General features: G+C 44.4%; 1 protein-coding gene across 10 annotated transcripts in view; it reads left to right on the top strand.

Annotated features, from left to right (window-relative positions):
• Window positions 1-25,606, top strand: part of LOC140721728 (cAMP-regulated phosphoprotein 21-like) — a 342,335-nt gene that overhangs the window by 305,720 nt on the left and 11,009 nt on the right. For all 10 annotated transcript variants that reach the window (XM_073036862.1, XM_073036911.1, XM_073037093.1 and 7 more), the window contains one exon: window positions 17,280-17,431. In XM_073036862.1, coding sequence (XP_072892963.1) covers window positions 17,280-17,431 — 152 coding nt within the window. The remainder of the gene's footprint in view (window positions 1-17,279; window positions 17,432-25,606) is intronic.

The raw sequence follows: 25,606 nt of genomic DNA, 5'->3' as shown, positions 1-25,606 counted from the left end.
AAAGAGACTGCAGGATCCTAGCATGAACTTCCACGATGCTGCCCTGGATTTGAAAGCCCTCTGAGATCATTTTTATGATGAAAGAGAAGTGTTGGTCAGTGAGTCACTCGAAAAAGGAGTTGGTCTCTGTCAAGAATGGGAGATTGAAGTTGAAAGACATCAGAGACAAAAAAAAACGAATGGCTGATGAGAACTGGAGAGACACTGGGTTAACAGCTAAGGAGGAAATGGAAAGAGTCATGAAGGGAACACTTGACCATCTTCACAGAGAAATGGATGAAAGGTAATCTTGTTTGCACAACACTGACGCCAAGTTTGGGTTCCTTCTCGATGTCAAGGAATTGTGTTACAGCACCGGCAGTAATGACCTAAAGAAGAAGTACGAAAATTTGGGCGAATTGTACAGCTCTGATGTTGATGGACACAGCTATATGAAGCAAACATGAGGAAATCTGCAGATGCTGGAAATTCAAACAACACACACAAAATGCTGGTGGAACGCAGCAGGCCAGGCAGCATCTATAAGGAGAAGTACTGTCGACATTTCGGGCCGAGACCCTTCATCAGGACTCAGCTATATGAAGAAATTTTGGATTGCAGAATGTTGCTAACAAGGCGGGTCAACATGAAAATATCAAGACCTGAAGAGCTTCTTGAATTTATTGTTTGGTATGGAGGTGAGAGCGTCTTCCCCAATCTTCTACTATTACTATTACTATTACTATTCAAATAATGCTAACCAGCACAGTTTCCATTGCCAGCTGTGAGAGATCATTCAGCAAATTAAAACTAATACTTCAGTATTTGAGAGCCTCCATGGGTCAAGGCAGACTCTGTGATCTTGCTCTGCTGAGTGTAGAAAGAGAAGAAACTGAAAAAACTAACGTTGATCACATCATAGACCAATTTGCCTCAGTGAAAGCAAGGAAGGTGCAGTTATAATTTTCAAGTAGTGCCATCATTTGTTAATTAAAAAATTAACAAGCTTGACTTGTATTTTTGAGCTGATATTATGGTAAAGTTATCTAAAGGATGGGTGTCAGATGTTTGGACAGGGGCAATTTCAGTGCTTACCATAGGCGTTATTTTCTGTAGATACGCCCCTGTATAGAACATAGAACAGTACAGCACAGAACAGGACCTTTGCCCCCAATATTATGCCGAACCAGCTAAAAAGCAAATCAGAAACACCCAAACATGAATCCATCCTACCTACACAACGGTCCGTATCCCTCCATCTTCCTCACATTCATGTGCCTACCTCAACATCTCTTAAAAGCTTCTCATGGATTTCCCACTACCACCGTACCAGGCAACACATTCCAGGCAGCCATGACCTTACCCCTCACATCCCCTTTGAATCTACCCCCTCTCACCTTCAATGCATGCCCTCTGGTATTGGACATTTCTACCCAGGGAAGCAGATATACCCTGTCTACTCTATCTATGCCTCTCATAATCTTGTAAACCTCCATCAGATCTCCCCTCAGTCTCTGCCACTCCAGAGAAAGCAACCCAAGTTTATCCAGCCTCTCGTGATAGCACACGCCCTCTAAACCAAGTAAACCTCTTCTGCACCCTCCCCAAAGCCTCAACATCCTTCCTATTGTGTGGTGACTTCAACTGTATGCAATATTCCAGATCTGGCCTAACCAGAGTTTTATAAAGTTGCAACATAACCTCTCGACTTTTGAACTCAGTGCCTCGACTAATAAAAGCAACTATTCCGTAAGCCTTCTTAACTACTTTATTGACCTGTATAACCACTTTCAAGGAGTTATGAACTTGGGTCCCGAGATCTCTCTGCTCAGCAATACTGTTAAGAACCTTGCCCTTAATAGTGTACTGTCCAGATAGATAGAAAACCTTCAGCACAATACAGGTCCTTCGGCCCACAAAGCTGTGCCAAACATGTCCTTACCTTAGAAAATACCTAGGGTTACCCATAGCCCTCTACTTTTCTAAGCTCCATGTACCAAAGCCTCCTTGCATTTGCCCCATCGAGGTGCATCACCTCACATTTATCTTGGTTAAACTCCATCTGCAATTTCTCTGCCCATATCTGCAACTGATCTATATCGCGCTGTATTCTTTGCCAGTCTTCTACCAACCTTGGTATCATCTGCACTTTACTATCCCACCCATCTACATTTTCATCCAGGTCATTTATATGCATCACAAACAGCGAGGTCTCAGCACAAATCCCTGCAGACCACCACTGATTACAGATCTCCAGCTCGAATAAGTCCCTTCAACCACTACCCGCTGTCTTTCATGGGCAAGCCAGTTCTGAATCCAAACAACCAATTTATCACAGACCCCATGCATCTTAATCTCCTGGATTAGCCTCCTTTGAGGGACTTTGTCAAGCGCCTTACTAAAATCCTTATAGACAACATCCACTGCCTTCATCAATCTCTCTCATCACCTTGTCAAAAAACTCAATCAAGTTTGTAAGACATGACCTGACCCACACAGCCATATTGGCTCTCTCTAGTTAGGCCATGGGTTTCCAAATGCTCATATATCCTATCCCTAAGAATTTTCTCCCACAATTTCCCTATAATTGACGTGAGACTCACCATTCTATAGTTCCCAGGGTTTTTCCTTGTTCCCTTCTTAAGTAGAGGTACAACATTAGCCACTCGCCAGTCTTCCAAGACCTTGCCTGTGGTTAAAGAGATTAATCAAGGGCCCAGCACCTCGTCTATTGCCTCCTTCAATAACTTGGGATAATTCCCATCCGGCCCTGGGGACTTCTCCACCTTTTAGGAGGCCCAACAATTCCTTGACCGCTAAAAGCCCTAACATATTTATACATTCAGCACTGATCTCCTGGTCCTCCATATCCTTTTCCTTGGTAAATACAGAAGCAAAGTACTCATTAAGTACTCACTCACATTCTCCACATCCAAGCAAATGTTTCCCCCCTTTATCCTTGAGTGGTCCCACCCTCTCCCTCGTTATCCTCTTGCTCATGATGCATGTATAGAATGTCTTGTGATTCACCTTAATCCTACTTGCCAAACACTTTTCATGGTCCCTCCTGGGTTTCCTAAATCACTTCTTCAGATCTTTTCTGGCTCCTTTATACTCCTCATGTGTTTCATTTGATCCTAACTTCTGAAGCCTTACATCTCCTTTTCCTTCTTGACTAAGTTTATCATCTCTCTGGACAACCAAGGTTCTCTTATCTTTCCATCCCCGTCCTTCTAACAGGAACATTGTACTCTGTGCAATTGATCTTTAAACACCCTACACACCTTTGGTATGGATTTGCCAGAAAAAAAGGAGTTCCCAATTAACTCTTCTTCATTCCTGTCTAATATCCTCGTAATTTGCCCTACTCCAATTTAAAATTCTCCCACAAGGAGAGTTTATCTTATCTTTATCTACCGCTATCCTGAAAGTTAAGGAGTTGTTCTCACTGCTCCCTAACTGCGCGCCCACTGAAAGGTCAATCACCTGGCCAGGGCTCATTACCCCACACCAGGTCCAATACAGCCCTTTCTCTCATTGGACTGTCTACACATTGATTTAAGAAACCCTCCTGGATACATTTAACCAATTCTACCCCATCTTAACCCCTTGCACTAAGAAGGTCCCAGTTTATATTTGGGAAGTTGAAATCCCCCATGACGACAACCCTATTATTTTTACATATCTCCTTCATCTGGTTACCTATCTGTTCCAGTGGTTATTGAGGTTCTGAATAACAATCCTATCAGTGTGATTGCACCCTTCCTCTTCTTGAGTTCTACCCTAACGGACTCAGTGTCTGAACCCTGCATTATACCTCCTCTGAGTACAGCTGTGATGTTGTCCCTGATTAGTAGTGCAACTCCACTCCCTCTTTTACCTCCTCCTCTATCTTTTCTAAAACTTTGAAAAACTGGTACATTAATCACCCATTTCTGCCCCTCTCTCAACCAAGTTTTAGTAATGGCCACAACATCGTAGTTCCATGTACTGATCCATGTTCCAAGTCCATCACCTTTACCCAAAATACTCCTAGCATTCAAACTATCTGACCCATCATACCTGTTATTTCAATTTTGCCTTCCAGTCCAATCCTTTCCTTACTAATCTGGTGTTCTGGTTCACAACTCCCTGCAAAGCTAGTTTAAACTCTCCTAAGTAGCATTAGCAAACCTCTCAGCCAAGATATTTGTAACCCTCCAGTTCAGGTGCAACCTGTCCCTCTTGTACAATTCACCCAATCCCCAGAGAAAGTTTCAATGATCCAAGAGACACTGTCCCCTGCACCATCATCCGTGCTATCACCCCATTCCTGCCTGTGGCACTGGGAGTAATCTGGAGGTTACTACCTTGGAGGCCCTTCTCTTTAGCCTCTTTCCTAACTCTATTTACTCACTGCGTAGGACTTCCTCCTCTTTTCTGCCCATGTCATTGGTGCCAATATGCACCATGATCACTGACTGTTCCTCCTCCCCCTTGAGAATATCCTGTAGCCACATCATGGACCCTAGCACCCGGGAGACACAACGCCAACCTGATGTCTCATTTGCGGCCACAGAATCTCCCTTCTGTCCCATTAACTATCGAGTCTATTATAACTGATAGACTCCTAACTGCCTGACTTAACCCTTCCCTGTTGAGCGGCAGAGTCTAGCTGCTGCTGCCGCGCCCCGACAGGTCAATTCCCCTCCCCACCTCCCTGAGCTGCATCCAAAGAGATATACTTGTTGCTGAGGGGAATGGCCATCACTGCCCAATACCCTTTCAACTCCTGATGGTCACCTATCTACTGTCCGAAGCCTGTACTCTGGGTGTGACCACCTCTTCAAAAGTCTCATCTTCAGCCTTCCAAATTATCCTGAATACATCCAACCCCAGCTCTAAATCCTTGACCCCGTCAGTCAAGCGCTGAAATTCGATGCACAAATGTAGCCATCAGGGAAACCGTCAGGTATCCTGAATTCTCACATCTAACAGGAGAAGCATTCCAGCCTGTCTGCACAGTACTTAAGAAAGGTTACCTCCTCTTACCTGTGCCTCCACCTTTTCATGCTGAAACCTGTTAAGCCAAAGCCTTCCTATTCTATCACTGGCACACTCCAACAGTGGCTGCTCCACTTGATCCTACCGTCCTTTTACTTGCAGTTGAGTCTAGGTCTCTGATGCTGACACCCATGCCTGCGCAGTCGAAAAAGACCAGCCTTACCCGAATCTTCTCCCCACGCCTCAGCTGCCAAAAACCGGTACTTACAAATAGCACATACAGTCACAAAATATTAGCGGAACGATTCAACCAATATAACTATAGGTTGGAACCACGAGAATGGAGAATGCACTGGTAAAAGATGCAATGGGGAGCACAGTGTGCTTAATTTCAACATAGTATTCATTCTTTGTTCATGTAAAAATCCACGCAATGCTATTTTTGTTCATTTATCTGGCAAGAAATGGGAAAGTGGAAGCTTGACACTAATTATATTTTTCCTGTAGGGGAGTCGAGTGAAGCAGATGTTGAATGGACTGATGCTCATTATGTCTGCCACTACACAGTAATCTTTCTGTCACAATTATAGCCTCACAGTTGTTCTTTGTATTTATTAATTTGTTTATTTAGAGATATGGCGTGGAATAGGCCCTTCCAGCCCAAAAAGCCAAATCACCAGCAACACACCTATTTAATCTGTGATGAATCTGCGGAATTTGTTGCCACACGCGCCTGTGGACGCCACGTCATTGGGTATCTTTAAGGTAGAGGTTGGTAGGTGCTTGATTAGTCAGGGCATGAAAAGATACGGGAAGAAGGCAAGAGATTGGGGCTGAGAGGGAAATGGATCAGCCATGATGAAATGGCAAAGCAGACTCAATGGACTGAATGGCCTAATTCTGCCCCTATATCTTACGTTCTTATGGTCTTAACCCTAGCCTAATCACAGGACAGTTTACAATGACCAATTAATCTACTAACCGCTACAACTTTGGACTGTGGGAACAAACAGGAGCACCCAGAGGAAACCCATGGGATCACAGAGAGAACACAGAAATTCCTTTCAGATGGCGCCAAAATTAAACTCTGAACTCCAACACCCAGAGTTGTAACTACGCCACTATGGTGCTGTATCACATGTTGAAGTTGTGGTAATTCAAATGAAAAGTGACACAGTAGGCAGTTGGCGACGTAGCCAACTCTGAATTTGTTTTATTTTATTTATTGACAGAAGTAGAGGTTCTCAACCCAGTTTATCTGTTATGTTCTTGCCTGTTGTTTGTGTAACCTTTGAGTCCACGTCCATAAATCCCTCAAGGTTGCCATGCACATTAATAGACCATTATATCATAAGATATAGAAGCAGAATTAGGCCATTTGGCCCATCAAGTCTGCTCCACTATTTCATCATGGCTGATCCAATATTGCTCTCAGCCCCAATCACCTGCCTTCTCCCCGTATCCCTTCAGGCCTTGGCCAATCAAGAATCTATCACCCTCAGCCTTAAATATACATATAAGACTTGACCTCCACGGCTGCCTGTGGCAACAGATTCCACAGATTCACCACTCTCCAGCTAAATGAATTCCTCCTCATCTCCGTTCTAACAGAACGCCCCTCTGTTGAAGTTACCATAACTAATGAGAAGGTTCTTGAGGAAACTGAAAGGTCTGAAGGTAGATAAGTCACCTGGACCAGATGGTGTACACCCCAGGGTTCTGAAGACTGGAAAATTCCAAAAGTCCTCCACTCTTCAAGAAGGGAAAGAGGCAGCAGAAAGGAAATTATAGGCCAGTTAGCCTGACCTCAATTGTTGGGAAGATGTTGAAGTCGATTATTAAGTATGAGGTCTCAGAGTACTTGGAGGCATGTGATAAAATAGGCTGTGTTTTTCTAAAGGGAATTCCTTGCCCGACAAATCTGTTGGAATTCTTTGAAGAAGTAACAAGCAGGATAGATAAAGGAGAATCAGTTGATATTGTGTACTTGGATTTTCAGAAGGCCTTTGACAAGGTATCATACATGAGGCTGCTTAAGAAGCTACAAGCCCATGGTGTTACAGGAAATATCCTAGCATGGATAAAGCAGTAGCTGACTGGCAGGAGGCAAAGAGTGGGAATAAATGGAGCTTTCTCTGGTTGGCTGCCAGTGACTAGTGATGTTCCCCAGGGGTCTATATTGGGATTGATTCTTTTTAAGTTATGTCAATGATTTGGATGATGGAACCAATGGCTTTGTTGCAAAATTTGCAGATGATATGTAGATAGGTGAAGGGGCAGGTAGTTTTGAGGAAGTAGAGAGGCTACAGAAGGACTTAGACAGATAAGGAGAATGGGCAAAGAAATGGTAGATGGAATACAGTGTCTGGACGTGTGTAGTCATGCACTTTGGTAGAAGAAATGAAAGGGTTGACTATTTTCTAAATGGAGAGAAAATGCAGAAAAACTGAGGTGCAAAGGGACGTGGGAGTCCTTGTGCAGGATTCCTAAAGGTCAATTTGCAGGTTGAGTCTGCAGTGAGGAAGGTAAATTCAATACTAGCATTAATTCCAAGATGTCACGTTGAAACTTTATAAAGCACTGGAGAGCCTTCACTTGGAGAATTGTGAGCAGGTTTGAGCTCTTTATATTAGAAAGGATGTGCTGAAACTAGAGAGGGTTCAAAGGGTATTCACGGAAATGATTCCAAGATTGAATGGCTTGTCATATGAAGAGTGTTTGAAGGCTCTGGGCCTATATTTGCTGGAATTCAGAAGAATAAGGGGTGATCTCACTGAAACCTATCAAATGGTTTGATAGAGTGTATGTGGAGAGGATGTTTCCTATGGTGGGAGAGTCTAAGACCAGAGGATATAGTCTCAGAATATCAAACCATAAGATAGACCACAAGATATAGGAGCAGAATTAGGCCATTTGCCCCATCAACTCTGTTCTGCTATTTCATCATGACTGATCCAATTTTCCTCTTAGCTCCAATCTCCTGTTTTTTCCCCGTATCCCTTCATGCCCTGACCAATCAAGAATCTATCAATCTCTGCTTTAAATATACAGAAAGACTTGGCCTCCACAGCTGCCTGTGGCAACGGATTTCACAGATTCACCATTCTCTGGCTAAAGGAATTCCTCCTCACTTCCATTCTAAAAGGATGCCCCTCTATTCTGAGGCTGTGTCCTCTGGTCTAACACCTCATCCTTAATAATCGACGTCAAATTTTCTCAACCACTGAGGTCAGACTAATTGGTCTATAGTTTTCTTTCTTCTGCCTCTATCCCTTCCTGAAGAGTGGAGTGACATTTGTAATTTTCAAGTCTTCAAGAATCATTCCAGAATGTAGTGATTCTTGAAAGATCATTACTAATGCCCCCACGATCTCTCTATCCCTTCCTGAAGAGTGGAGTGACATTTGTAATTTTCAAGTCTTCAAGAATCATTCCAGAATGTAGTGATTCTTGAAAGATCATTACTAATGCCCCCACGATCTCTTCAGCCATCTCTTTCAGAACCCTGGGGTGTAGACTGTATGGTCCAGGTGACTTATCTACCTTCAGACCTTTCAGTTTCCCAAGAACCTTCTCTCTAGTTATGGTAACTTCACACACTTCATGCCCTCTGACACCTGGAACTTCCACCATACTGCTAGTGCCTTCCACTCTGAAGACTGATGCAAAATTCCTATTCAGTTTGTCCACTGTTTTGTCATCTCCATTATCATTTTCAAACAATCCAATATCCACTCTCAACTCTCTTTTACACTTTATGTATCTGAAGAAACTTTTGATATCCACTTTAGTGTTACTGCCTAGCTTACTTTCATATTCCATCTTTACCTTCTTAATAACTTTTTTAGTTGCCTTCTGTTGGTTTTTAGAAGTTTCCCAATCCACTAACATCCCACAAATCTTTGCTCAATTTTATGCCCTCTCTTTGGCTTTTATGTTAGTTTTGACTTCTCTTGTTAGCCACAGTTGTGTCATCTTTCTTTTAGAATACTTCTTCCTGTCTGGGATGTATATATCCTGTGCCTTCCAACTTGCTTCCAGAAATTCCAGCCATTGCTGTTCTGCCATCATCCCTGTCAGTGTTCTTTTCCAATCAATTCTGGCCACTTCCTCTCTCATGCCTCTGTAACTCACTTTACTCCACTGTAATACAGATACATCTTCCTTCTCAAATTTCAGGGTAAATTCGATAATACTCTGATCACTTGTCTCTGAGGGTTCTTTTACCTTAGCTCTCTAATCAATTCTGGCTCATTGCACAACACACAATCGAGAATAGTTGATTTTAGCAGGTTCAACCATGAGCTGCTCTAAAAAGCCATCTCAGAGGCACTCTAGAAATTCCCCCTCCTGGAATCCAGCACCATCCTGATTTTCCCGATTTACCTGAATATTGAAGTCCCCCATAACTATTGTAACATTACTCTTTTGGCATGCATTTTCTGACTCCCATTGTAACTTGTAGGCCATATCCGTATTACTGTTTGGGGGTCTGTATACAAATCCCATCAGGATTTTTTTTACCCTTGCAATTCCTCAGCTCTATCCACAATAATTCAACACTTTTCTTTATAGCCTCTTTCTAATGATTTGATTTCATTTTTTAACCAACAGAGCAATTAACCTTCCCTTTCAATACAATGTATATCCCTGGACATTAAGCCCTCAGCTGTAATCTTCTTTCAGGGTGGTTAAGAAGGCATACAGTTGTTGGGGGATTGAGTTCAAGAGCCGTGAGGTAATGTTACAGTTCTATAAAAACCTGATTAGATCACACTTGGAGTACTGTGTTCATTTCAGGTCACCCACTTATAGGAAGGATGTCGAAGCTTTAGTGAGGGCACAGAAGTTTACCAGAATGATGCCTGGATTAGAGAGCATGTCTTGTGAGGATCGGTTGAGTGAACTAGGCTTTGCTCTTTGGAGTGAAGGAAGATGAAGGAAGACTTGATAGAGGTGTACTCTACACTACTCTACTTGCTCTACATGTATCTACTCTCTACCTGCTCTACCCACTTATGACTGTAAGGCTAAGCATAGCACCAACACCATATTTTCTAAACAGGGAGAAAATCCAAAAATCTGAGATGCAAAGGGACTTGGGAGTCCTTGTGCAGAACACCCTAAAGATTAGGTTGCGGGTCGAGACAGTGGTGAGGAAGGTAAATACCATATTACTTTTCATTTCAAGAGGTCTAGTATACAAGAGCAAAGATGTAACGCTGAGGCTTTATACGAGGGGTGATTGATATGTTTGTGCCCTATGGTAGAAGGAGTCAATTTTAGAAAACCTAGCACATTTATTTTTCCTACATTTACACACTTAGTCCTGCGGTCGTGGAGCATACGGATCCCTTCTTTGTAGAAGTCAGCGTCTTGGACCTACAGAAGTGGTCCACAGCAGGGGTGATTGATAAGTTCGTGGCCTAGGGCAGAAGGAGATGAGTTACACAGATCCCATTACATGCACGTGCAATTCAACTCTTTGAGTGATTATGCAGAAAGTTTGAAGTTAATGAAGTTTGATATGCTAGCATTGGAGAGGGTCCAGAGGAGGCTCACAAAGATGATTCCAGGAATGAAAGGGTTATCATACGAGGAACATTTGATGGCTCTGGGTCTGTGCTCACTGGAATTCAGAATGCTGAGGGGGGAATCTCATTGAAACCTTTTGAATGTTGAAAAGCCTAGGCAGAGTAGATGTGGAAAGAATGTTTCTCATGGGGAGAGTTTAGGACAAGAGGTCATAGCCTCAGGATAGAGGGGCGCCCTTTCAAAACAGAGATGTGGAGAAATTTCTTTAGGCAAAGGGTAGTGAATTTAATGAATTTGTTGCCACATGCAGCTGTGGAGGCCAGGTCGTTGGGTATATTTAAGGCAAAGATTGATAGGTTCTTTATTGGACATGGTATCAAAGGTTATGGGGAGAAGACTAGGAACTGGGGTTGAGAAGGGGAAAAAAGATCAGCCATGATTGAATGGTGGAGCAGACTCAATGGGCCAGATGGCCTAATTCTGCTCCTATGTCTTATGGTCTTATATTTTGTTTGCTGCTGTGCCACTGTCATTGGCCAAACCAAAGGTGGAGATGAATCAGCATATAGAAGGGAGATTGAAAATCTGGCCAAGTGGCGCCACCACAAGCTTTTGCTCAATGTCAGCAAGACCAAGGAGCTGATTATTAACCTCAGGAGAAGGAAGCTAGAGGTCCATGAGCCAATCCTCATCAGAGCATCAGAGGTGGAGAGGGCCAACTTTAAATTCCTTGTTGTTATTATTTTGGAGGACCTGTCCTGGACCCAGCACATCAGTGCAATTTCAAAGAAGGCACAGCAGTGCCTCTACTTCCTTAGGAGTTTGCAGAGGTTCGGTATGACATCTAAGAGTTTGATAAACTTCTATAGATGTGTGGTAGTGACTGGTTGCATCACAGCCTGGTATGGAAACACCAATGCCCTTGAATGGAAAATCCTGCATAAGTAGTGGATATGGTCCAGTCAAAAATGGGTAAAGCACTCTCCGCCAATGGAACCTCCACGTGAAATGCTGTCATAGGAAAGCAGCATCCATCATCGGCATGGATGATTTGCTCTGAAAGACTTTTGTCTGAATGCTTCAGCTTTCCTGCACTTCATGGGGGCCTGGATGCATAAGGTCCACACCAGAGGGCAGCATTAGTCCAGGAGCAGTGAGCAGGCAGCCAGGCCAGCTCCACCAGTGCCCATCAGGCCTCTTCATCTCACTGATTTGACCTCCAACCTTCACTCCTCACATTAGCCTCTCTTCTTTTTCCTGATTATTTCTAGCATCTTCTGTCTTGATTTCATAATACTAATTTTCTGATTTCATTGCCACCTTTTGAATTTTTTCCATCCCCCTTCTCTCTCTTTCCATTAATTTCTCTCCCCTCTCACTCCTCAAGTTTATTGTCATCTGCCTTTACATATATACAACCAATCAAAGCAACATTCCTCTGGACTACCGTGTGCCCACAAAACATATATCACACATTACACAAAAACCAAAATAGTACCTTAAATAAGTGAATAAAATATAACTCAAAATGCATGTAGTAAATTGCAGCGCAGATAAACAGTAAACAGCTCGCTGACCTGGTGACGAGACCTCGGTGGTGGCAGAGTGTTTATTGGTCTCACAGCCTGAGGAAAGAAGCTGTTACCCAGTCTGGCAGTCCTAGTCCTGATGCTTCTGTACCTCCCTCCTGATGGTAGTGGGTCAGAGATTGTAGGATGAGTGGTAGGTTTCCTCAAAAATGCTATGATGCAGCCAGATAGGACATTCTCAATGGTGCTCCTGTAGAAGGTTGTTAGAATGGGGATGAGGAACGTTGCACACCTCAACCTCCTCAGATAATGTACATGTTGCTGTGCCTTCTTGACCAGAATGGGAGGCTAGATGAGATCACCCACTATGTGCACACCAAGGAACTCTGTGCTATTCGCTTTCTCCACGGCAGAGTCATTGACGTGTAGTGCAAAGTGGCTGGCCTACACCTTCCTGAAGTCCACAGTCAACTTTTTTGTCTTTGCCCACACTGAGACTCAAGCCTCAACCATGAATGGAGCTTGAGATGTTGCTGCCAACTCAGACTGATTAGGAACTTTCCATCAAGAAGTCCAAATTCCAGCTATGGAGGGGTGTTGGGTCCCAGTGAGGACAGTTTACCCACCAGCCTTTCAGGGATGATGGTATTATTTGCCGAGCTAAAGTCGATGAACAATATCCTGCTGTATGAGACATTGTTTTCTAGGTGGGGCAGGACCGACTGGAGGGCCGAGGCCGTGCCATCATCAGCGGACCGGAATGAATGGTAGACAGACGGGAAAGGGTCCCGTGTAGCTAGAAGGTGGGATTTTATATGTTTGATTACCAGTCACTTAAAGCACTTCTTGACTGTTGAGGTCAGTTTACTGGGCGGTAATCGTTTAGGCCAGTTACCCTCGCTCCCTTGGGCACCAGAATGATGGTGGCTGCCTTGAAGCCTGCAGGGTCAGCGGATTGTTTCAAAGAGATGTTAAATATGTCCGTTAAGACCTCTGTTAGCTGGGCCACACTGTCCATCAGCACCTGACCAGGCATGTTGTCTACCCTGTAGCTTTGCCTGGGTTTACCCTGGCTAGGGTCCTACTCATCTTGGCTGTGGCCAGACAGGGTGCCCGTTCCTCGGGGAGAGAGCAGGCTTTCCTCAAGGTCACATCACTCAATGTATGAAATTGTGCACAGAAAGCGATAGCTATCAGGGAGGGAGATGTCGCTGTGGTTGATGTGCAGGGTGGTTACAGTTTGTATATCTTGCCGTATGTGCCACGTGTCCCTGGTGTCACAGTGTTGAATGTGAATCTTCTGTGAGTACTCTCGCTTTGGCATGGGAGAGCACAGCTCTTGCTGACTTTAGAGTCATCCTGTCACCATTCTGAAGGCAGCATCCTAATCCCTAAGCAGGGCATGAAACTCTAGAGTCATCCACAGTTTGCCCTGGCAGTGTAGTGCTTAATCACTCTAACACCCTGCATGCCTAATTATTGGTAGCCACCTCCCTGAATATGCTCCGGTCCGTGCTTTCGAAACAGCCCCGCAGTGCAGAGGTGGCACCTTCTGTCTAGGTCCTGATCTCCCTGTAAACTGCTTAGCCATGGTCAATTGGTAAGATTTAACCAGTAATCTTCTGCTGAGATGGTGGCGTGCTTGGACACAGCAGCTTCTACCATGTCAACCAATGGTGTTACTGTCTTTTTTTAATGTATTTTTTACAATCGTAAGACCCTGCTAAACCTGAAGAATCTAAAGTACTGCAGGTCTATCCATCAACAAGTTGATCATTGGCAAAGAAATTGAAGGATCTGGACCTCTACCTGCAACGGAGAGGAATCGGTGTGCGAAGGAGGCGTGCAATCCAGCAGCTAGTGATCATCTTAGTTGCCTTTCTGGTGATTGCAAGTCCCTGTTGGACATTGGTCCTGTGGAATGCTGCGAACTAATTCATTGGTTTACTTGCCGACGCCAGGGGAACCGTGTGGTGTCAGTTGTAGCGAGGACTTGGCCGCAGCCACCCAGGGAGAGGTATCGCAGTCAGGCACTCCGCCAGAGTGCCAGAGGGCATGTGGCATGGCATCTACGCGGGACTCAGTCCTGCCCCCAGTGTTCAATCAGCAGAAGACAAGTTGTATTTAACTGCAGACTGCTGCAACATTCATGGACTCAGGGACTTGGACTATTTTTTTGTGTGACGGTATTTTACTGATATCTGATATGTGCTTGCAATCTTATCCATGCTATATATGCCTTGTGCTGTGTGTGACTGTTGGTACAATGTTTTGAACCTTGGCCCCCCCGCCGAGAAATGCTGTTCTGTTTGGCTGTATTTATGGGTATTCATGTATGGTTGAAAGACAATTAAACTTGAACTTGGTCTGTATGCAGGAATTAGCAAAATGGATATGAGATCTCAGTATATGAGGGTTTGGCCTATTTCATCATGTGCCTCCAAGTACCCTGAAATCTCATCCTTAGTAAAGGACTCCAACACCTTCCCAACACAGAGGACAGGTTAACTGTTTTTCTATTTCTGCTTTCTCAAAAAATAGAAAGGGCCCTTTTTAAATAGTAGAGTGACATTTGCAATTTTCTAGTCCTTTGAAAGCATGCCAGGATTTAGTGAAAGATCACTACCAATACCTCCATAATCTCTTCATCTAGCTCCTCTGGGTGTATTCCATCTGTTCCAGGTGACTTAGCTACCATCAGACCTGTCAGTTTCCCAAGCATCTTCTCCTTTGTAATAGCAACTCCATTGACTTTTCCCCCCTAACACTCAAATTTCTGGTACACTGCTGGAGTCTTCCCCTGTGAAGGCTGATGCAAAATACTTACTGAGTTTATGACAGTTGACAACAGCAGTGGAGGTGGAGGAAGGCTGCAGCAGTGAAAGGTCCCCGGTCATCTTGCGTTCCATGTCGCTGAACCCTGGCCCCGATCTGTAAAGGACTGTGCGATGGCTGCCCATACATCAGCCTCCTCACATTAAGCAAAGTCACACACAGGCATCCTGCACTAAGGGAATCCACGATAACATCCCGGATTAAGTCATGGTGATCAGCAAGTAGCAAAGGGGCAGGATTGTGAGGTCTGGAAGTGCTCAGAATAGGTGGATCCCGGATCAGCCTCTGCAGCCATCTGAAGACCCACCATTAGACAACCCCTTAGGAGAACATCATACTCAACTCAAGTGATCGCAATACTACTACAATTACAGCACAGAAACAAGTCCTTCAGCCCATCTGGTCCATACCAAACTGTCAGTCTGCCTAGGCCCATCGACTGCGCATGGTTCATAGCCCTCCATTCATGTACTTACCAAATTTCTCATAGATGTTGCAGTCAAACCCACATCCACCACTTCTGCTGGGAGCTCATTCCACACTCTGAGTGGAGAAGTTCACCCCCAGGTACTCCTTAAATATTTCAGATCAACAATTAAGTCAAGGCCCGATCACTCTCAATTAATATTACTGATCCCAGGGGTCACTTTGTAGAAGAGCTGGGTGGTTACCTTCACTTTCCTGGTCATTGCTTGGTTGCTTCCCAGTCTGAAGCAGGTCATCAAGGCACTTTAATTTAGTGGATGATAATTGACTGCCTAATTTGCATTAGTGATTATCCTTGGGAAGTACAGTTTATTACTGGCTATAAAGACGTCAGAGTTAATTCCTCATCAAAGTGCATATACGTCACTATCTTGAGATACATTTCCTTGCAGGCATTTACAGGAAAGTAACGAAATGCAATAGAATTCATGAAAAACTACACACAGAGAAGACTGACAAATGACCAATGTACAAAGGAAGACACTGCAAATAAAAGTAAATAAGTAACTAAGATTGAGAACTTGAGTTGTAGAGTACTTGAAAGTGAGTCTAGGTTGTGCAGTCGGTTCAGAGTAGTGGTGAGTGAAGTTATCGACACTGGTTCAGCAGCCGGATTGCCCCTGAACTTGGTGGTGTGGGAAGTATGGCTCCTGTGCTACCTTCCCAATGGTAGCAGTGAGGATACAGCGTGGCTTGGAGATGGGACTCCCTAATGAAGGATGCTGCCTTCTTGTGCCAGCACTCTATGTAAGTGTGTTCAGTGGTGATGGGAGTTTTGTCTGTGATGGACTGGGCTGTGTCCACCATTTTCTCATTCCGAGGCATTGTTTCCATTTCAGGCTGTGATGCAATGAATTAGGATACTCTCCACTGTGCATTCATGGAAGTTTGTCAAAGTTTTAATAACATACCGAATTTGCCCAAACTTCTAAGAAAGTGGAGGTGCTGTCTTTGTAATGATACTTGCAGTACTTACTGGACCCAGGACAGATCCTCTGATATGGTAACACCATGGAAGATACAGTCACTGACCTTCTCCACCTCTGATCCCTGATGAGGACTGGCTCACGGATCGCCGTTTCCTCCTGCTGTAGTCAATGATCAGCTCTTTGTTTTTGCTGTTGTTGAGTGAGAGGTTGTTGTTGAGACACACAGCTCAGCCAGATTTTCAGTCTCCCTCCAGTAGGCTGATTTGTCTCCACCTTTGATTTGGGCAACAACAGCGGTGTCGTCAGCAAACTGCAATTTGGCACTGGAGATGTACTTAGCCTCACAGAGAGGTGGTTGTCCATCGTATCCAACGGTGGCAGGAGATCCGTGTGGGAGAGTTTTTAAAGTGGAAAAACCATTGCACTGGGGCAGTTCCACTCTCTCGACCTCAGATGTCTGGCTCAGGTATAAACAAGCATCACCAGCTGGGGTCTTCTGTGGTTGCAGTGGATAACCATCTGCTTTGTCATGCCTTCGCTCTCCGTGGAGTGTTGCAGTACCAGCTTCCTGGCCGTTGGATCTCACTGTAGAGCTCAAATGCCCGGTCCACCAGAGCTGACTTCACATGCTAGGACAGGCATGTCCCTAACCCACCAGAGAATGAGGCTGCTGGCTGCCTCACCTGGTTTAGCCTGCCTTTCGAAGCGGTGTACCGGGGTGTGGCCGCCGTCACGTGCAAACAGCTACTTGTAGCCACAGGTGAGAACCGAATGTCCAGAGGGGACCAAAGGTGAGTGAGCTGCCCCGGAATGTACACAACAAGCCCCTTCACCAAAGGTGCTACCCCTCCCTGGTCACCCCTTACACCCCATAAAATCAGTAGAGCAAGGGAAAAGCACACAACTTTTTGACACACCTGTGCAGATGGTGTCTGTGGAGGAGATGTCGTTGCCTATCCAAACTGACTGAGCTGATTCCTGTACCGATATTTTCCCCTTCCAGGTTTCCAGCCGGTCTTGCCGAATCAACAGCAAAGTTTCCAGGGCCTGGTGGGAGTGCAACAACCTGCCCAGAGCCAGAACCTGCTGAACGGCCAGCAGGCAGGGCAGGTGTCGGGGGTGATGGTCCAGTACCCAGCCATGTCTTCTTACCAAGTAAGTCATCCCTACTCAAACTCAAAAGGGCTTGTCATTTCTCATTGGGGAAAAGAAACACGCCAAAGGGAAATGCGGGTTTATTTTTATTTAGAGATACAGTGCAGAACAGGATTTATCAGCCCAAAGAGACACACCACCCAGCAACCCACCTATTTACTCGTAGCCTAATCACGGGACAATTTACAACGACCAACTAACCTACTGATTGGTGCGGCTTTGGACTGTGGGAGTAAAGCCACGTACTCACAGCGACAACGTACAAACTCCTTACAGAGGACACCAGAATTGAACTCCGAACTCTGACACCCCAAGCTACGCCAAAGTCATCCCCCAACTATGGGATTTGTAAAATAAATGCTTGATATATCATCTGAATAATAAATAATGTTTGCAAGGCAATAGTATACTTTTCATATTGAGAATATGTCATGTTCTTGTTCCTAATTAATTAATTAATTCTGGCTACAAATTAATTAAATTAGTAATTCTCAATCTATTATTCATCGGCAAGCAATGGTCCAATTCCTTTCTGCTGGTCGGACGCCTAAATAATGAAATGTTTCCAGTGTCTTTGAGATGAACAGATGGCCTACAGTTGCTTTCTTGGCCAAATGATCAACATGTTTGGACCAGGACAGGCGTTTGATGACATTCATTCCTCAGAACTTGAAGCTCTCAACCCTCTCAACATCAGCACCCTTGACAAAACTGTAAGACATACGAGCAGAATTAGGCCTTTCGGCCCATCGAGTCTGTTCCACCATTCCATCTATTATTGATTTATCGATACAGACATTTAACAACATATCCACCCCCTCCACCCTCGATTCAGCCCTAAACTAATCGCGGCCATTTTTCAATTAACCTACTAGCCGGGATGTCTTTGGACTGTGAGAGGAAAACTGAGCACCCGGAAAGAGCCCACCCATTCCACGGGGAAAACGTACAGAGACCCCTTACAGAGGTCGCCAGGATTGAACTCAGAACTCTGATGCCCCGAGCTGTAATAGTGTCACGCTAACCACTACACTACCGTAGCACTCTTTGATTGACTTACTTTCCCTTTCAAGCCCATTCTCCTTCCTTCTCCCTGTACCCTTTGACTCCCCTTACCAATCAAGAGCCTATCAACCTCTGTTTTAAATATACCCAATAACGGCCTCCATAGCCATGTGGGGCAACAAATTCAACAGATTCACCACCCAATGGGTAAAGAAATTGCTCCACATCTCTATCCTAAAAGGATATCCTTCTATTCTGAGGCCTTGCCCTCTGGTGTGAGACTCTCATAATGACAGGACTAGGTGCAACACCTCTACTTCCTCAGCAAGCTAAACGATTTGACATGTTAGAAGCAGAACCATGTTTATTATCACTGACATATAATATGTCATGAAATTTGATGCTTATGGAAACAGCACAGCGCAAAACATAAAAATTACTATCACTTACAAAAAATAAATGAGTGCAAAAGAGTTGGTGTTCATGGGTTCATGGACCATTCAGAAATCTGATGGCAGAGGGGGAAGAAACTATTTTCAAAATGTTGAGTGTGGGTCTTCAGGCTTCTGCACCTCCTTACTGGTGGTAATATCTACACTCAACTTCACTTGCCCCATCATTGGAATGTTCCCACCTCCAATGATCTCACTTTTGATGACTCTTTATCTCATTATCTCATGTTCTCACTATTTATTGCTATTTATTTATTTTTGCATTTGCACAGTTTGTTGTCTTCTGCAGTCTGGTTGATCTTTCACTGATCCCGTTATAGTTAACACGTTATAGATTTGCTGAGTATGCCCACAGGAACATGAATCTCAGGGTTGTATATGGTGACATAAATGTACTTCGATAATAAAATTTACTTTGAACTTTGAGAAGAGGGCATGTCCTGGGTGGTGAGGGTTTTTAGTGATAGATTCTGCCTTTTTGGGGCACCACCTCTTGAAGATGTCCTTGATGCCGGTGAGGGTTGTGCCCCTATGGCTGAGTCCACAACCCCCGGCAGTCTCTTGCAGTCCGGGACTTCAAAGTTCAAGTTCAAAGTAACTTTTTAATCACAGTCTACATATCACATGCAACCTTGAGATTCATTAACTTGCAGCCATTTACAGGAAAGTAAAGAAATACAATTGAATTTCTGGAAAACAACGCAGACACAGAACAAAGACCACCAGACATCCAATGTGCAAAAGCAGGCGGCAGATTGTGCAAGTAATCTTTAAAAAAGAAATAAATTATACTGAGAACATGAGTTGTAGAGTACTCGAAAGTGAGTCGATGGTTGTGGAATCAGTTCACTGCTGTGGTGATTGAAGTTATCCACGCCAGTTCAGGAGCCCGATGGTTGTAGGGTAACAACTGTTTTGAACCTGCTGGTGTGCACGATAGATTAAAAGTACATTTCTTAAGGGGAAATTGCAGACTGCAGCGATTACAGAAGTATACGTAGTGGAATAACCAGTAGTTTTGTGAGATGTCAAACTGTGATGCAACCAGTCAGAATGTGCTGTAGAAATTTGCTAGGGTCTGTGGTGACATACCACATCTCCTCACACTCCCAAAACAATATGACTGCTGGCCTGGTTTCTTTGTGATTGCATCAGTGTGTTGGGCCTAGGATAAATAAAGCTCAGTGGGGAATGAAGCATCACTGCTAATTATGGTTTCAGGTTTCTGACATAGGAAATGATGGCATGGAAACCCTGCCACAGCTGTCATGCATCCGACTGGATCTCTAACTTCAGACAGAATTACCTTTTCGACCTAACAATGTTCTTACATAGGTCATACCTTGTCTTCTTGAAGGGTTCTGGATCGCTGGTCTTGAAGTCGGTTTACAAGTCCTGTCAATCCTCACCAATTATTATCAATGCATTACAGAAAGCATCCCATCTGCATGTATCAAAGCTTCGTATGCAACTGCTCTGCCTGTAAATGCAGAAAACTACAGAGAGTGTGAACACGGCTTTACAGATCAAGGAAACCATGTCTAGAGAGATTCTAGACATGGCTTCTGTCTGCATTTCTCGCTGCCTCAGTAAAGAAGCCAGTAGCAAAGACCTCATCCACACTGGACGTTCTCTCTTCTCCCCTCAAAATCCTGAAACCATGTACCACTAGGCTCAAGGACAGCTTCTGCCCCACTGTTATAAGACTAATATGTGGTCCCCTAGTACAATTAGATGGATTCTTAATCACACAACTACAGTTCTGTGCAAAACTCTTAAGCACGTAGAGCTAAGACTTTTCCACACTACTGTAGCGATAAAATAACGACACGAAGTCGGTAAACTGCAATTAAAGATGATTTTATTCGAACTTCACAGCCTTGCTTTAAAGCCTCCCTCATCCCACCCTCCCCGGGCGCGGATGCTCTAAGGGACACGTACTCACAAACCCCCGCAGGCTTTTTCCCTTTGTTGCGGACCTGGCCTTTGTGCCTGCGCGCTGGCTATTTGTGAGCCGGTTCGAGTGCGCTAGGAAGTGGGTCGCCACAGTACGTTAGTAATTTTATGTATTGCGCTGCATTGCTGCCACAAAAAAAAAACAAATTTCATGACATACGTGAGTGATTCAGATATGGGTCTCTTTTGTGGACTGAGAGAGGGAAGGGGGCAGGGAGAAGGGAATCATGGTTGGGAAAAGAGGGAAGGGAAAGAGGAAGGGGCAGAAAGCACGAGAAAGACATTCTGTAATGATCAATAAACTAATTGTTTGGAATCAAATGACCTTACCTGGTGTCTCAGGGTTGGGTACATCTGGACCCACACCACCTCTGCCAGTGTCACTCCTTCTCCGCACCAGTCCCACACCCCACCCGTGGCAGGGAGTTTTGCTAAGGCTACTGGGGAGATTTTAAACTAGAATTGCTAGGGGTTGGGAACCGAACTGAAGAGACAGAAGGAGGGGTGGTTGGCTCACATGAACAAAGCGGAAGAGTTTAGAGCGTGGATCAGTACTTGGAGCTATGATGCTGTGGCCATTACACAGACTTGGCTCAGAGGCAGGAATGGTTAGTTAGAGTGTCAGGCTTTAGATGTTTCAGAAAGGACAGGGAGGGAGGCAGAAGAGGTGAGTGTGTGGCACTATTGATCAGAGATAGCGTCACGGCTGCAGAAAAGGAGGAAGTCATGGAGGGATTGTCAACAGAGTCTCTGTGGGTGGAAGTTAGGAATAGGAGAGGGTCAATAACTCTACTTGGTGTTTCTTATGGACCACCCAATAGCAACAGGGACATCAAGGAGCAGATAGGTAGAGAGATTCTAGAAAGGAGTAATAATAACAGGGTTCTTGTGGTGGGAGATTTTAATTTCCAAAATATTGATTGGCATCTCCCTAGACTAAGGGGTTTAGATGGGGTGGAGTTTGTTAGGTGCATTCAGGAAGGTTTCCTGACACAATAGGTAGATAAGCCTACAAGAGGAGCAACTGTAATTGATCTGGTATTGGGAAATTAACCTGGTTGGGTGTCAGGTTTCTCAGTGGGAGAGCATTTTGGAGATAGTGATCACAATTCCATCTCCTTTACCATAACATTGGAGAGGGATGGGAACAGACAAGTTAGGGAAATGTTTAACTGGAGTAAGGGGAAATAATAAGGCTATCAGGCAGGAACTTGGAAGCATAAATTGGAAACTGGTGTTCTCAGGGAAACGTACGGAAGACGTGGCAGATGTTCAGGGGATATTTGCATTGGGGTTCTGCATAGGTATGTTCCAATCAGACAGGGAAAGAATGGTAGGGTACAGGAACCATGGTGTATAAAGGCTGTTAAAAATCTAGTCAAGAAGAAAAGGAGAGCTTACAAAAGGTTCAAAAAACTAGGTAATGATAGAGATCTAGAAGATTATAAGGCTAGTAGGAAGGAGCATAAGAATGAAATTAGGAGAGCTAGAAGGGGCCATGAGAAGGTCTTGGTGAGCAGGATTAAGGAAAACCCCAAGGCATTCTACAAGTATGTGAAGAGCAAGAGGATAAGACATGAGAGAATAGGATCAATCAAGGGTGACAGTGGAAAAGTGCCTATGGAACCGAAGGAGATAGTAGAGCTATTTAATGAATACTTTGCTTCAGTATTCACTATGGAAAAGGATCTTGGCAATTGTAGGGATGACTTGCAGTGGATTGAAAAGCTTGAGCACGTAGATATTAAGGAAGAGGATGTGCTGGAGCTTTTGGAAAGCATCAAGTTGGTTAAGTCATCGAGACTGGATGAGATGTACCCCAGGCTACTGTGGAGAGCAAAGGAGGAGATTGCTGAATGTCTGGTGATGATCTTTGCATCATCAATGAGGATGGGAGAGGTTCTGGAGGATTGGAGGGTTGCAGATGTTGTTCCCTTATTCAAGAAAGGGAGTAGGGATAGCCCACAGAATTATAGACCAGCGACTTTTACATCAGTGGTTGGCAAGCTGATGGAGAAGATCCTGAAAGGCAGGATTTATGAACATTTGGAGTGGCATAATATGATTAGGAATAGTCAGCATGGGTTTGTCAAAATCAGGTCATGCCTTATGAACCTGATTGAATTTTTTGAGGATGTGACTAAACACATTGATGAAGGTAGAGCCGTAGATGTAGTGTATATGGATTTCAACAAGGCATTTGATAAGGTGCCCCATGCAAGGCTTATTGAGAAAGTAAGGAGGCATGGGATCCAAGGGGACATTGCTTTGTAGATCCAGAACTGGCTTGCCCACAGTAGGCAAAGAGTGGTTGTAGATAGGTCATATTCTGCATGGAGGTCGGTGACCAGTGGTGTGCCTCAGGGATCTGTTCTGGGACCCCTACTCTTTGTGATTTTTATAAATGACCTGGATAAGGAAGTGCAGGGACAGGTTAGTAAATTTTCTGATGACAAAAAGGTTGGGGGTATTGTGGACAGTGTGGAGGGCTGTCAGAGGTTACAGGAGGACGTTGATAGAATGCAAAACTGGGCTGAGAAGTGGCAACTGGGCTGTGAGTTCAACCCAGATAAGTGTGAAGTGGTTCATTTTGGTAGGTCAAATATGACGGCAGAATATAGCATTATTGGAAAAACTCTTAGCAGTGTGACTCTTAGCAGAGGGATCTTGGGGTCTGAGTCCATAGGACACTCAAAGCTGCTAGGCAGGTTGACTCTGTGGTTAAGAAGGCATATGGTGCATTGGCCTTCATCATTCGTGGGATTGAGTTTAAGAGCCAAGCGGTAATGTTGAAGCTATATAAGACCCCACTTGGAGTTCTGTGCTCAGTTATGGTCGCCTCACTACAGGAAGGACGTGGAAACCATAGAAAGGGTGCAGAGGAGATTTACAAGGATGTTGCCTGGATTGGGGAGCATGCCTTATGAGAATAGGTTGAGTGAGCTCAGCCTTTTCTCCTTGGAGCGACGGAGGATGAGAGGTGACCTGATAGAGGTGTACAAGATAATGAGAGGCATTGATCATGTGGATAGTCAGAGGCTTTTTTCCCAGGTTTGAAATGGCCAGCACAAGAGGGCACAGTTTTAAGGTGTGTGGAAGTAGGTACAGAGGAGATGTCAGGGGTAAGTTTTTTATGCAGAGGGTGGTGAGTGCTTGGAATGGGCTGCCGGCAGCAGTGGTGGAGGCGGATACGATAGGGTCTTTTAAGAGACTCCTGGATGGGCTCATGGAGCTTAGAAAAATAGAGGGCTATGGGTAAGCCTAGGTAGTTCATTGAGAGGCAACTCTGCAGTGTTGGGATTTATTTCAAGGGGAATAAAACATGATGGAATGGCACAGCAGACTCGATAGGCTAAATGGCGTGCTGTAATTGTTATATGGCTGTATCTAGCTTTACATTTCAGAGGCAGCTATCCCTTTCCATTCTGTTCAAAGTAACGGATCAAGAGCCAGGAGGGGCATACCAAATAACTGATTTCTTGAAGACCACAGGAAAGTTAACAACAGGGGAACTTTAGGAACTGGAAATAAATGAGTAAAGCTAACCTTTAATTATTAATTGCAAATTTTTAAAAATCCAATGCACTATTGCCATCAACACATAATTGAATTGGCCTGTTCTGATCAATACTGTTAATGAGAACAGCATTAACCTGATGACATATTGATTTCTCCTTCCAGTAAAAAGAAATCCCTCCCCCTTCCCTCTTCTACTCTTCCCCACTCAAACCTCTTGCCTCCTCTCACCTGCCTTTCATGTCCTGGTGGTGCCCCTCCTCTTTCCCTTTCTCCTGTAGTCCACTCTCCTCTCCTATCAGATTCTTCCCCTCCAGCCCTTTATCTTTCCCACCCACCTGGCTTTTCCTATCACCCTCTAGCGATCCTCTTTCCCTTCCCCCGCCTTTTTATTCTGGCATCTTCCCCCTTGCTTCTCAGTCCCGAGGAAGGGTCTCGGCCCAAAATGTCGACTGTTTATTCATTTCCATAGACGCTGCCTGACCTGCTGAGTTCCTCCAGCATTTTGTGTGTGCTGCTTTGGATTTCCAGCATCAACAGACTTTCTCATGTTAATGTATGAATAACTTTGGTTAAGATGTTGTTTCATTTCAGCTTCATCTCAGGCTGGAAAACACATAGAACATAGAACAGTACAGCACAGTACTGGCCCTTCAGCCCACAATCTTGCCCCTATCTTTTAACTTACTCCAAGATCAATCTAATACTCCCTCCTACATAGCCCTCCATCTTTCATCCATGTGCTATTTACTAAGAGTCTCTTAAATGCCCATTCTTGCACCATCCCTGGCAGGGCATTCTACACACACACCAAACAAATTTACACCATACTTTCCTCCAAAAACTTTAAAATTATGCCCCTCATATTAGCCAGGATGAAGTTTAAAACAACTGCCCTTGACACAGCAGTTTATTTGTTTTGTTCCTGAGTAACGTGAGGTAAAAATATCATTTTCGACCAGGTAAGTTAGGGATACCAGTGAAGGATGTCATTGGGAAAGGAGAGATTAAGGGTGGCCCGGTAGCAGAGCAGTTAGCACAGTGCATGACAGAGCCAGTTGTAAGATCGGGGTTCAATTTCTGTTGTTGTCTGTTAGGAGATTGTGGGTTTCCTTCAGATCTCTGCTTTCCTCCCACAGTCAAAAGTCTTAAGAGTCGTAGAAAAGTACAGCACAGAAACAGGCTCTTCATCACATCTAGTCCATGTCGAACCATTTGATCTGCCTACTCCCTTCAACCTGTACCT

The sequence above is a fragment of the Hemitrygon akajei genome, chromosome 1 (assembly GCF_048418815.1).
Source record: "Hemitrygon akajei chromosome 1, sHemAka1.3, whole genome shotgun sequence".
NCBI classification, from domain to species: Eukaryota; Metazoa; Chordata; class Chondrichthyes; order Myliobatiformes; family Dasyatidae; genus Hemitrygon; species Hemitrygon akajei.
This window is presented reverse-complemented; position numbering and strand designations above follow the sequence as displayed.